The sequence below is a fragment of the Manacus candei genome, unplaced genomic scaffold, assembly GCF_025592945.1.
Source record: "Manacus candei isolate 608988 ecotype Guabito, Panama unplaced genomic scaffold, ASM2559294v1 h1tg000061l, whole genome shotgun sequence".
In the NCBI taxonomy this organism is placed as follows: domain Eukaryota; kingdom Metazoa; phylum Chordata; class Aves; order Passeriformes; family Pipridae; genus Manacus; species Manacus candei.
Genome location: NW_026138109.1, coordinates 6524576 through 6538744, shown reverse-complemented (window position 1 = coordinate 6538744; position 14169 = coordinate 6524576). Strand labels below are relative to the sequence as shown.

The 14169-nt window shown below is 40.9% G+C and overlaps 1 protein-coding gene across 6 annotated transcripts in view; it reads left to right on the top strand.

Moving 5' to 3' along the window:
• Nucleotides 1-14169, top strand: part of UNC13B (unc-13 homolog B) — a 208235-nt gene that overhangs the window by 142541 nt on the left and 51525 nt on the right. For all 6 annotated transcript variants that reach the window (XM_051804592.1, XM_051804591.1, XM_051804586.1 and 3 more), the window contains 6 exons: nt 3702-3871; nt 4752-4867; nt 6766-6929; nt 9391-9541; nt 10535-10603; nt 13061-13150. In XM_051804592.1, the coding sequence (XP_051660552.1) occupies nt 3702-3871; nt 4752-4867; nt 6766-6929; nt 9391-9541; nt 10535-10603; nt 13061-13150 (760 nt within the window). The remainder of the gene's footprint in view (nt 1-3701; nt 3872-4751; nt 4868-6765; nt 6930-9390; nt 9542-10534; nt 10604-13060; nt 13151-14169) is intronic.

The window sequence follows — 14169 nt, the reverse complement described above, 5'->3', positions numbered from 1 at the left end:
GACATTCACTGGACTCTTTGAACCATAAATATTTTTTAATATCAAAATACAATAAAATTACTTAATTCTGGGCTTCAACCTAGCTTTAAATCTGCAAAATATTGTTGCTTCCTCTGATCCTTCCTTTTCATTGTCTGTTCTTGCTTAAATCTACTTGTTCTGTTTTGTCTTTATTAGCCTGTCAGCTCTACAAAGCAAAATTAGCAAATTCAGCACAAATGTTGTTAGGTGTTTTTGCTTTCAAAGTACGAATCATTGCTTCAAAAGTGGTGTTCTGGTCATTCTCCTTTTTCTTTCTCTCCACATTTTGGAGGAGACAAGGCACATTAAATACTCTATCTCAGACCCCTGACATCATCTGAGCCAATTTAGCCCAAGGTGGGCAGAGATCTCACAACTAAGAATCACTTTCTACAATTTTTTTTTCCTTTTTTTTTTTTTTTTTTTTTGGTAAGTTAGAGCTGGATAAGAAGGATGCAAATTACTAACTTCATTGTGGGAGGAACTATAGTGTAAATTCAACAGTTACTTGTTCTGTTTAGCCACCAATATACTAATTGCCGTGTGTGTGGGCATGTCACTGTGTGCGCAGAACAGAATTAACTACAGCTTCGTGCGCTCGCGTGCTTCCCCTCAGCCCAGTTGCTGGCTGGGCATGGGAAGAGACCCAAATATTGACAGTGCAGGGGATGTGTGTGGGTACTGGGGCTTTGCTGCTGGGTAAGACAGAAGCGGTAGAAGAGAATGGAGGTAGAGAGTGGGATAAAAAGCAAGTCAGCAGAACCAGGCTCAGCTGCTTCCTCTGCAGCAGCCACTGGCTTCAGGCAGAAAAAGTTAATGGGGAAAAAAAAATAAAATCACCATGTATTTGATTTTAATTTTTCTTAAAATTTTGATGTGCTGTTTCTGGAAAATATTACTTTATTTGGTATCTTTAAGTGTAAAAGTGGCACCACTGTAAACATAAAGATGATATGGATAAAAAAAAACAGTTTTTGAGCCATGTACATAGCAAACATGGTTTCCAGTCTCTCACACTCTGAAGAGAACCTGAGAGCATTTGGTAATTTCTTACTTTCAGTGGGGTCACTTTCCTTCTCTGAATCCTCTTGGGAAAGCTGTGGGAGCTCGGCTGTGGGAGGGTGGACAGACGTATGTGTGCTCGTATCAAGCTTCATAAAAACATAGCAAGAAGTGGGGCAGGCGTCTTGAGAAATGTGCCAGCTCCTGTACTAATGAAGGGGAAAGCTTCTAGCAGCAGAGCTTGTTAGCCACAGTCTTACAGAGTCGTGATGCTGTCACAAACTGGAAACTATGTCATTAGTTAGAAAACTAACTAATGACTAACTAACTAATTAATTAGAAAACTGCTACCAATCAGCAAGCCCAAGTCTCCCAGTATTCATCATTCTGTTTTGGGGTGCTCTCTGGAAGGTAAACTGGATTTGACACACTTGTTTTACTTCACCGAAAGCAATGACTGTGGTTCTTACAGACCTAGATGTTTTATGGTGAGCCACCAGCTCAGGGCTTTCAGATGCTGTGAACAAGTGATAAAACTCACTCTCTGGCATGGGACCAGTATAAAGAATACAAACTGAGCAGTCTCTTAAAAACAGCAGAGAAAGGTGTGGTAAAATAGAAGCTTCAGTAGCTCAGTAATTGGTACTGGAAAGTTTCCTGTAGCACTTAGCAGTGAGTTATGCTGCTGTAGTCGAGTGAAGGATGATAGCCAGCCACCTCAGGAGCGTGGGATGATGCATGTGGGACTGCCTAAGTTAGATTTAGGTCTGAACAGTGAATGTTTTCTTTAAGGAAAGACCATTGGTAGCAAAGAAACAAGATCAAAACATTCCTAACGAAGAGCTGTCACACCAGAAGGTGAGGTCTAAAGAAGTCAGGACTTAACTTACTGATGCTTTGTAAATGGCAGTGTGTGCTAGTCTGTGTTTTTAGGCACCCATGCATTTCTCAACACTGAGCCTCTACAAAACTGCCAGGTTGTACATTAGCACACCATGTCAGGAAAAGAGGATTTCTTTTGCATGGTTACACTGTGTTGCTGGTAAATATGGCAATGTACTCAGATAAATTTGAGAGCTACAAGGAACAGCAAGTCCAGGAATTCCCTGCTTGTGAACACTTGGCTGCATGATTTTGTTAAGGAAGATGTTCTTGCAGCAAAAAAGGAGGAAGAGGAGAATAAAGCCAGGAGACAAACATAGAACCTCTTCTCTTCTGAACTCTAAATACAGCATTGATTGCAAAGCAAAGACAGGGAGCAGTGATGTGCTCTGTCTGTGATCAGAACTGCATGGAATCGCCTCTAACTTTGTCCATATAATTCCCAGCTATCCCTCTCTACTGGAAAAATCAGTAGGAGCTGCATGGACATCTGTTAAATGTTGTCCTAAATCACAGTGGTGGCAGTAAGAGCCCAAATGGTTTCTTGGGAGAGAGCATGCTCATACCAGTCACTGCCATATCCTATTGACCAGGCTTAGCAGATCTCTTCTGACCCATTTCTTCTTTCTCCCTGTTGCTTAGCAACAGATGCAGCATGTTAATGTTAAAAAGGCTGGAAAACAGGCCTTCAGCAGCAGTTGCCTGTTTTCATATATTCTATTTGCTTGAGGGTAGACATTTGTAGTGGTTATGGTGAGTAATCACCCTTGTCATGGTCTCATATGAGCATTCAAATTGCTTTATTGCATGCCCTGTAAATGAGCAGAACTCTTATAATACAGTTCTTCTACCCACTTCTGTCATCCAAGAGCTTTTTTGGATCTACAAAAGGTGAACACCTAAAAAAGAGGGAGAGTCTGCGAATTCTGCCTGTGCATTAAACTGAAGGGTGCCAATTCATCAAACAGTAAACTACTTCTCTTAATGAAAATGTCATTATTGATCTGCTCAGAGCACAAAGTATCAGTCTAAGCTGTGAATAATGGGCAGAATCAATTCTAGTAATTAAATACCAATGCTGTCATTACTGTACCCCACCCTTTCCCCTCAGGCAGTATGTGCATCATTTGGTTGTAATGTATTGTGCATTCATACACTACTGCTTTGTGACTATTTTGAAGTAAGAGATCTACCTCCACCTGAGCTATTTATCCTTTTCTTAGAAACCAGCGTGAAGGGTGTGTGTCACAGGCCTTGACTGTGCTGTCCTAGATACTGCATAAATACAGGTAGCCCTTAGCACCTACGGCTGAACAGAGGGTCATTGTTGGAGTGAGCTACTGAAACCAGTGAGATGCTCATCGTCATTTTTGGGGGGTATACGAAAGCATTTACCAGTTTAGCTATCCCCAGGTTTCTGTGGGCTTCACAGTCAGCTGTGAAGAGAATTCCCAAGTTTGGGGAGCTGCTGCTGACAGTGAGGACAAGCAGGAGAGTCACAACCACTTCGTAAGTGCGAAGTTGGTGGTCGAGGTCCGGGCAGGGCAGTCCTTCAGCTTGCATCTGGAGTGCAGTATCTGCCATGTCACAGGAGCATTTAGAGCGCACCAAGAGGTTGTTCATACCAGATGCTCCACTTTTAAATAAACAGGCATTGTTTACATTTTGCTAATAGATTTTGCTAATACATCCCTCTAATGTTGAATGAAAGGGCCAAGAGGAACGCGAAGCGTGTCGCATATAAATGTTGGCTGCATTATGCACTCTTAAATAAATTACACTTCTCTTGTTTGCAGTGAGTGCCATAATTCCTCTGACCGGATCAAGGTGCGAGTGTGGGATGAAGATGATGACATCAAGTCTCGTGTCAAGCAGAGACTGAAACGCGAGTCAGATGATTTCCTGGGGCAGACAATCATTGAAGTTCGTACTCTGAGCGGAGAAATGGACGTGTGGTACAACCTTGGTGAGCAGGGCTTTGGGACTGAAAATGTTACGTGTTAGTTTGGGAATGTTTGATAGCACTTGGATGCATATGGACAACTTGCAAGAAAGGAAATAAAAAAAAAGCTTACATGGTTTCAAAGGGTACATGATGCCACTGCAGAGCAGCTGCAAAGCTTATCCCAGATAAAATGGAGTGTAACATGTCAGAGGGTTGATGAGTTTTGTCTGTCAGGCATTGAAAAGTACAGTGGGTGAAATGCTTGGGGCAGGACTGTATTCCACCTGTGCTGGAGGCATACTGTCCTTTTACATACATCCTTTTTTTGTTTTGTTTTAACACAAACATTTTGCCTGACTATAAAACCATCAAGTGCACTGCACTGGGCTGGCAGGTTGTTGAGACCTTTCCCAGTGACTGTTGAGGAAAGTATTAGCAAGTAACCAGATGGTGCTGAGTTGGCAGGCACAGTAATAGTCGTAGGAGATCCAAAATCTTCTTGATAGGGACAGCCAGCAATTCCCAGGAGTTCAGGGCTATGGTGAAGTTAGAGAAGAATTCCACATCATTCAGCCCTGTTCTCAGGAAAGGAATCTGTTCTTGGTGGTTCTAGTTCAGCTGACTGAATCCAAGACCCTGTAGCACATTTGGTGATGGAAAGGCTGTCTTATGTCTAAAAATGTACATAGTTCTAGCTAGATGTGTCATATTGAGGGTGTATCATGGCAGTTGTTTTGCTGATGTCTACTTAGTATTCAATGTTTTGAAAGAAAAGAGAAAGTTTTCTCTGAGATGACTCAGCCTGAGCTTCCAGCAGTTTCTTTGCCGGTGTTGTCACCCCAAGATGTCTGTGCTCTGAATACGAACAATGCATATAGTTGCTGATGTTTTTTCCTTCTAGAGAAAAGAACAGATAAGTCTGCAGTGTCCGGGGCTATTCGTCTGCAAATCAGTGTGGAGATCAAAGGCGAGGAGAAGGTGGCTCCATATCATATTCAGTACACTTGCCTTCACGAGGTAAGAGATGGGAACATCACCATGTTCCTTCTGACTACTGAAAAAGCAATTTTCTGACATTCATTTCCCTGGAATGTGCCGCTTTGCCCTTGGTGAGCTTTGCTTTCCCTGCTATGCAGGCCTGGTAACGCAGTGAATCATCAGACCTGCATTTGTCAGAAAGGCAAAGGCAGCTTTAGGCTGTGTCCCCCATGCTGGGGGCTGGCTGGCTCAGTCCATTCCATGTCACAGCTGTACTACTGTTAGGCAGAGATGAGGCATTGGATCCACTCAGAATCAATTAAAGATGAGTTTAATGTGGAGAAACCTTTGAAATTCCTTGAGTGATGTTTTCAATGTGTACTGGAACTATGTCTTTCTTTAGAGGACGCATACTAAAATGCTTTGTAGGTAAATTATGGTTGTGGAGGGCTTTGTTTCTGGCCTTGTTTCTGGCTTTGTTTCTGGCTGTTGAGTGATGCATATATTGGTGGTATAAATTCTTTTGTTCTGCTGCACTGGTGTGTAGTTATGTACAACAGCTTGGGGGAACAGAACTGTGCTTTTGGGGAACAGAAGATCAACTGAGGTTACTGGGTACCGATTGGTCTCAGGATGGGCTGAGCTGGGGAGACAATGCTGCAGAAGTTGGAAGAAACCCAAAGATGACTTAGGAAAAGGACTAAAGGAATAACCCTGCCTTGGAGAGATGCATGGTGCCCAGTCTACCTATGTCAAAGAGAATCGGGTGGCAGGGTGAGACTCTGAGTACCTGAATAAGGAAGAGTAGTCAGAGTCCTCTATACAAGAATATCCTAAAGTCCAGGGAGGTTTAAGTAAATTCATCTTAGACAAGAAGGACAGTTGCATCACAGAGCAGATCGTTCATCAACAGGAACAACATATTTATCCAGACACTGGGCTGGATGAGTCCTGTGGTGTCTTCCGGCCTTACCAGGGGGCTGTCTATGGGACAGATATGGAGCTTATTAAAAACATTAGTAGGCTTCTTTTAGTAGGCTGCATTGTCTCCTTCAATACATATTTGTTTTTTAATTCAGTGATGGCTTCTGTTTGATAAGCTGTTTCTTTTTTTTTTTCCTTTGAACATCCATGATCACTTGCTGCTGGTTTTTTGCAAATAGGTCTCATTTTAAGTATCCCCTTCTTTCATTTGTGTATTCTAAAATGAAGATGATTTACAGCAAGTATAATTTAATCAGGAAAAATAGTAGTGTAAAGCACAGTCCTCTAACTACTAATGAGATCATTAGACTTTTGCACCCCTTACTGCAGGGAGCCAGCTGTCTGATAGGCTGATGAATCTGCAAGTGTCTTGAATTTGAGGATAACTGAGAAACCCACTGAGCTGATTGTGCAATTTCTGCACAGCAATGATAGCTGAAAACTTTTGTAGTGTTAGATAAAGTGAAAGGTTATGATGAATAATAATGCAACTGTCTAGTTGCTAGGGGTGATCTTAAGGGTATCCTTCTCAGAAGAAAAACCACTCCTTGGACTGTTCTGCTGTATGATAATAATTACAATGCTGATACAGAGCTGTAACGTCAGCTAGTTTAAATAGGTTGTCCAAGACATTTCTTTCCGAGGACAGAAATGTGTAGGTTTCAGGAAACTAATTAGTGTGTGGTTTCAGAGCACTGAAGCACTGTTCTGCATTGTTCACAATGTCTACTGGGTAAAGTTGTAGGTCCACATGCAAAATATTCAGCTATGAGCACTCAAGAAGAAAAGAAAGCAAAAGCAGAAAACACAGAATGGGTAGGGGGAAAGAAAGAGGAGGAGAACAAGGGAATTTGTGTTAGTGCCACCACCTCAGCAGTTCCAAGATCTTCGTGAATCTTGCTTAAAGGCCTCAGCAGCCTCACACACAAACCTATTCCTGCTTTGTCTTTCAGAACCTCTTTCACCATCTCACAGATGTGCAAGGGAATGGGGTGGTGAAGATCCCTGATGCCAAAGGAGATGATGCCTGGAAGGTGTATTTTGACGAGACAGCGCAAGAGATCGTGGATGAATTTGCAATGCGTTACGGCATTGAATCAATATACCAGGCCATGACGTAAGACGCATTTTGTGTGGTCTTCAGCACACATAATCGGTGTAACTAACTGATGTGACTTTTACTAGTTAGATGATGAAGTGTGCTGGTGATGGAAGGCTTGGCAGTGACAGCTGCTCCTTATGGGGCTTGCTGTGAGCCTGTCTCTGAATCACCAGTTTCCTCAAAGTCTAGAAATTAATGTCTGACAAAGTGCTGGAATTAAGCTTCTGTCTCAACACTTTGTGTGAACACCTTTAAAACTAATTCTAAGGAATTACACCAACTTCACTAGCGTAAATGACCATATTTTATTAATGGTGGCTGAGACATTGCTGTTTTAAGACTCTCAAAAATCCCTATTTGAGAACTCTTCTGTTAAAAGGATTTTGCTCAGGGTTCCCATGAATGCTTCTGATGATGTGAGAAGGGATGAGGTTTTGCGAAAGTATTTGTCCTACACAACTGTTGCAGCAATTGTTATAGTCCTTTGAAGTCTGATTTCCCAGGTGCTGCTGAAGGCATTTATAGAAAGTTTGAGTAATGGAGCAACCGATTTGTCTTCTTTGGAGCTAGGCTAATGCAGTTCTTCATCTTCAAAGAACTTTTTCCTTGTCACTATACTTTCACTTGGACTTAGGATTAGTCATTCTTCTTAAAGACTAGTAGTGCTGTGCCTGGCTCATTTCTTATTTCAAATGTAAATATGTAGCAGACAAAAGTGAACTTTTTCACATTAGAAGCTGAAAGTTTTGGGTTATGGGTCCTTGGATGAGTTATGAACTGTTCTTACGTCACCTTGCAAGCAGCTTTTCTGCGTATTGGTTAAAGCCAAAATGGAAAAAAATTGGAAGGTTTCTCTGAAGGTCTAGTCACTACTTATAGCAGGACTAACTTGGAAGTTGGACCAGACTGCTCGGGGCTCTTTCAGTAAATGGAAAATTTCCAAGGATGAAGGTGTGTTACCTCTCTTGGCTCCTGTCTTCAGGCTGTAGTACTCTGGGAAAGAAATTCCTGGTTAAAATCCAGACTGGAAAATTGTACTTTGAATTGCTTATGCTGTAGCTGCAGCATACTGCTGCCTATCTTTTAGTCCTCCCTCTAAAAGGATTTTGGCCTGGCTCAGTCTTCTCACTGAGTGGCTGCCCAGAGAAATGGTGGAATTGCCATCCCTGGAAGTGTTCAAAAACGTGTGGCTGTGGCACTTAGGGCCATGATTTAGTGGTGAACATGGCAATGCTACATTAATGGTTGGAATCCATGATCTCAGAGGTCTTGTCCAACCTTAATGATTGATTCTATGATTATAACCTTCCCCTCTCTGCTAAGTAGTCAAGACACTGATTAGATCCCCACTCCTCACAACTTGTCTTCTTAAAGCTAAACAAAGCCATTTTATGTGCTTATATTTATTTACCAAGTGCCTAGATGACCAGTTGGTACATAAGTATCGTGTAGCAAGCATGATTTTAAACTTTTAAGAGGGTAAATTTTGGCTAGATAAAAGGAAGAAATTTTTTACAATGAGGGTGCTAAACCCTGGATGGACAGGTTGCCCAGAGGTGGTAGATGTCCTATCCCTGGAAATGTTCATGGTCAGGGATTTTGGACAACCTGTTCTGGTTGAAGATGTCCCTGTTCACTGTAGGGGTGGACCTTTAAAGGTCCCTCCCATCCCAAACTATTCTATGATTCTGTGAGTCCCTTAAGGAGAAAGCTACATTCGGAAAGTAGCTTCCAGATTTCGTTTGGGAGCTCTGAGGATTCCAGCTTAAAAACAGCTCAACTCTCCTGCCTGTTGGAATGAACTTTACTTGCCATGTCCCATAATACAAGACCTCTTAAGTTCTGATTATTTTTTTCCCCTCGTATGTCTAATGGATTTTCTTTGATTATTTAATCATTTCACAAGCCTGGGTGCTCCTGGCATAATGTTGAGATTTTGTGAAGGAGGGTTCCTTGCATTTAATGAGAGAATGGGAAAATGCAAATGAACGTGCATGCTTCCTGCAGGCTGGAAGGGTCAGCCATAAGGAATCACATACCAGTGCAGCACAGAAATATCAGCGTGTGTGCTCTCTCTGTGCCTCTCTGAGGCAGTTGCTGCTGCTTCATGTCACCTCAGAACCCATGTCTGCCTTGAGCAGCAGCAAGTTATATAGATTACCTTGTGTCAGGCTTGGTTCTAGGAATTGGCATGAAGACCCAGGGTATGACTGGAGTCACAAGCTGTTGGCAGCAGCAAACAGTTGGTTTATGATCTAGAAAGGGCTGTAGTGAAGGGATTTCTCATTTTGAGCTGTTGTCTAGATGGCGTCGTTCTGAAAAAAGGCTCTGAAATGCTGGAAAGCTGCATAAAGGGATGAAACAACTTGCATCTGTTCATCAGTGCCTGCCAGAACACGGGGTCTATTAAAGGGATAAAGTCAAGCCCTGCTACACAAGGGAGACCAGAATGACTTACAGAACTGTTCTTTTGCAGGCATTTTGCGTGTCTCTCTTCTAAATACATGTGCCCAGGCGTGCCAGCTGTGATGAGCACCTTACTTGCCAATATCAATGCTTATTATGCACACACCACTGCCTCCACAAACGTGTCTGCTTCGGACCGCTTTGCAGCCTCCAATTTTGGGGTATGTTTGCATGTTTGGTGATGTTACAGCTGGACTTCTGTAATTTCCCTGCGGTGCTTCCGCCTTTCAATAAATAACTCCTGTTTAAGGAACATTAAATCTGTGAGGAGTTGGAAGCAGTAAAACTCTTTCAGACTGTACAAAGAGCATGGGTTTATTGTCGTCATCATCATGCATTTTTGTTACCAATCAGTGTAATGCATTGTGATGTTTATTCTTTATGTTCACCTTACAATAGAGCACAGATGGTATGGAATGAGCAAACAGTACTAAACTCTGCCTGTTGATGCCGTTGCTGAAATATACCATGTGATCTAGTAATTTCAGAACTTTATTTTTAAAAATAGCGACTGCTTTAAGGAAGAAAAAACAAACTCGAAGCCACAAGAAATGTCTATCCCTCTAATGGTTAAAATATTTTTGACATAACTGGTGGTGGAGCTGAGTATGCTGGCAAAGTATTTGGAAAGGCTTATGCTTCCCATAAGATTGAGAATTCATGAATAGATTGAGGAGGTGTTCACAATGCCAAATCAGAATCCAGTGGAGAAATCTGACCTCAAGAAGATATTCACAAGAAACCTATAATACTTGTCACTGAACTAAGATAAGATCTTGCAGCTGTGTTATTGCTCTGAATTAGACTCTTTTCTGCTGTACTTTATCCATCTCTGAATAAATATTTTCTCTTAAATACAAGTTTGGTGTAAATTGCAGACTAGAAATCAGAGGGGTTTCTCTTCTACCTCTACTTCAGAGTAATAATGGAGTGTTTTTTCTGACAATTCTAACATTACACAGACTTCAGAAATAATTACAGTTTAAAAGTAAATCCAAGAATTGAAAGAAAACACTGTTTACACAACGCCATGTATCCATACTGCTTCCTCCTGCTCTCATGAGATCTGACACTAATTACCTGATAGCCTGCTGCTTACTCTGAACATCGATTGGACAGTGATGATAAGTGATGTTTATTGGTGTTCTCAACAGAAAGAACGATTTGTGAAGCTTCTGGACCAGCTTCATAATTCACTTCGGATTGATCTCTCAATGTACAGGGTGAGTGAGAATAAATATAGTCCCTTCAGGCATTCTGATGGGCAGAGGGGAAACACACCATTTGGATTTCTCATATGTTTCTAACTTTTTGTGTAGTTTGTGTCTTAAGAAATTGTCATGACAAACTTGTTACTTAAATATACCATTTAGTTTTCCTCATGGATCATGGGGTTTTTTTTCCATCATAACTTCCTCAAGCCTTCTGAAATAATTTGAGGATTGTGAACTGTGCTCATCTCTGACACTCTCCCAGAAATGCAAGTTGGATTGGATTAAATTATTTTAATTACTCTTATCAGCTCCTTCAGGTGTCATCTAAAAATGGAAAATAGAGTTGTTCTCCCCTAGTATGACAGAAATATTTTAGAGGACCCACAGCCATGTTGTCACTTATTTGAGGTTTGGCAAACTCGAATCACTGTCCCTAACTTTGGATCTACAAGATATATTGTCAGGTTTGAGATTCTGTCCTCTTCAACATTTTGTGAAGAGATGAGTTTTAAATGTTGGCATTAGTCTAACAGGCTTTATAAACCCTCTGTTTTCTTCCTCTGCTACTGCAGAGTCAATATAGTCTTATCACGTGACTTGGCTTTTTTTTTCCTTAATTTCCTTGCCATATTATTTCAATTGGTGATTAATTAATTGAAAATTGTAAAAATGGTGGCAAATGTGAGCTTTCATTTTATTTATTTATTTTAAACTAGATCCCCTTCTGATTAGTGCATTCATCTGAAATGCAGAAAAACATATGTAAGAGAAAAACATGGGCGGATTAAGAGAAGTGGAGTAGGAAGAGAAAACAAAAGAAAAGGGGCAGGGTGCAAAAGAAGATAAGAGAAATATTGTATGAAGAGCTATTCTAAAGCTACAGTACTAGTAAGAGAAGGTCTAAACAGAGCCACTGAGTAGCAGAAGGCAAATTATCTACGCAGGGCAATAGGAATCTGTAGCAGTGATGCCTTTTTTGTTTGCTTGGTCTTCATTAAAAGCTGCTTTTCAGTGGCTAATGCAACTGACCTGCGCACAGACGAGTAAGGTCTTACATAAAGGACCAGGAAAAATTTGTGTAGTTTAAATATTTCAGGTGTTATCCAATTGCCATTATATTTAGAGAAACGTCTGAAGCAATTTGAGACCATTTAGTAATTATTTTAAGACCCCTGAAGGGCAGGTTAAGTTATGGAAGAAAAGGTGTTAGTTTGCAGCTTTCAAGACAGGAGATAGCATTTCACATTCATCCAGTGGTTTGTACTTAGATCTTGACCCTTCAAAGGCTTTGATTTTGATAAATACCCTGAGTTCCAGAGAGCCCATGTGTAGACAAGTTAACCTTAAAAGGAGAGTTATCTAGGAATGAGCATCTACAAATAACTGCAAATTAAATTCTTTGCAGTGGTTAGCTGAACTGCAGTAATACTCAATTACTACTGTCAAGAGACTGTGTATTTTTCTGCAAGTCCTCAATAAAAAGTGAACACTTGTTCTCCTCTGCCCTTTTTTACCTTTGTATCTAATAATTTTTGAACTTGCAAACAAGAAGGGATTACCCAAGTGAAGCTTGCCTTTGCTGTTGTACTTGCAGCAAAACCAAGAATCGCATCAGCTTTAATGTAAGACCCTGCTGAGGAACATGAATGCAGTTAAAAGACACAGGTTGGAGAGAGTGGGATTGTAGGAAAGGGTGCAGTGCCTGAGGTCAGAAAGGGAGGATCTCATGTAAGAAGCGAAGCTTTCTGCATTCGGCATATGTATTTACACACATATATATACATATGTGCACATACACAAATATGTGTCATATATGGAAGGGACAAGACTTCTAATTTCAGTGGGAGCCAGAGAGTGGAAGAGGAAGGCATATACGGCTGTGGACAGCAGGGTGATGGGAAGGGTGTGTAAAATAAATGCATTAGAGGGAAGGAGGCACTGAAGGATGCATAAGTTACCTTGGCAGATGGGGTCTTACAGGTGGCTGAGTGGTTACAATATCTTCTTAGAGGGAACGGTGCTCATTTTTCCTTCTCAGTCCAGTTTGTTTCTCTGGAGAGGTTTTTAATACACCACATCTCTCAGCATCTCAGAAGGGAAGCCAAAACACCAAGCAGTGAGGAAGGAAAGGGCCCACACAGGCAACCTCAGGCAAGAGGCCAGGGCTGCCAGGGGTGAGGCTGTTCCCAGCCTGCTTCTTCAACAGCCAAGGAGAGATTTCCTGCCGCCGAGGGCTGTCAGTCTCCTGGCATCCACGGACTTTGCGTTCTTATGAGAATCTATTTAATTAAGCAAACAGATAAGCTCCTGCAGCAAAAAGGCCTTATTTATTGAGCATTGTTTTGACTGGTACAAGCTTCTTGAGCAGGAAATGTTTCCAAGACAGTTTCCTTATTTAGCACATGCTTGTAGCCTTGCATGGATCTGGCTGTGCTTTCCAACAGGATTTCCCTTTTCTGTCAACAGAATAACTTCCCAGCCAGCAGCCGTGAACGCCTGCAGGACCTGAAGTCTACAGTGGATTTGCTGACCAGCATCACCTTTTTCAGGATGAAGGTAGTGATATGGGTGGGGATGGGAATGGCATCTCTTTAGTTTTTCCCCTAGGAGTTGATTTCCCATTTTCAAAGCATTGTTTAACATTGTTGTGCTTTAGACACTTAAGGAAGATGAAAATCATCTGTGAACATGTATAAACATCCACATTTTGTCTTTACTTCACTGTGTTTTGCACTGAGAAGATGTAAATTGTTTTTTGCCTAGGGTTCTTCAGTCATAAATATGGCATAAAAAAAAAGAAAGGAGAAGGAATAAAGAAAATTGGCTAGTTTTAGGAAGATAATTTGCTTCTGTTAACATCATTAGGAAGCTTCTCCTATAAAACTAACTGTAACATAAGCCACTACCATCTATTCACTATCTTTTATCTAGTAAATATTTTATAATTTATCTCATGGAGGGTAAAATACTGCAAAAAGATAATATCTCTCAGTTGAGGTCCAGGAGAGTTCTTATGAATGCTAATGTGCTGGTTCCATAGTTAAGTTTGTTGTTCTAGCAGTGCGTAATGAGATTATTTTTGATTCATGATTATTGGTTTCTAAACTATTTTTAAAAGTTTACAACCTACTGTCATCTGTTTGTACATGTCACATAGAAATTCTTATCTTATCAAAAACCAAGTGTTTAATTTGAACTGTTTCATGAAGTTCTTAAAATTTTACTCCTAACCCTTAGGGTAAATGATGTTTTGGAACTTCATTTTAAGAGTGTTCATTCAGACAATCTGTCTGTATTGAAAGTTTGCTTTATAGAAATACTCTGAGAAGTTGTGAGATACTGACAGTATCAAAATTGCTGGGTTATTGTTGTATTTGCAGGGTGATACCTGCCTATCTGTTTAGTTTAAAGTGCTTCTGCAGCATTTTTCTAAAGCAATATAACAATGAAATAATGAAAACAGCTGCTGTTGCAAGAGGAGAAGGCGTATCAGTTGGCATGACCCTAGGGATTCTGGTGTGCTTTAAAATTCAATAAAACTTGTGATGAAAGATGTCCTTAATGCAAGTTTTTGT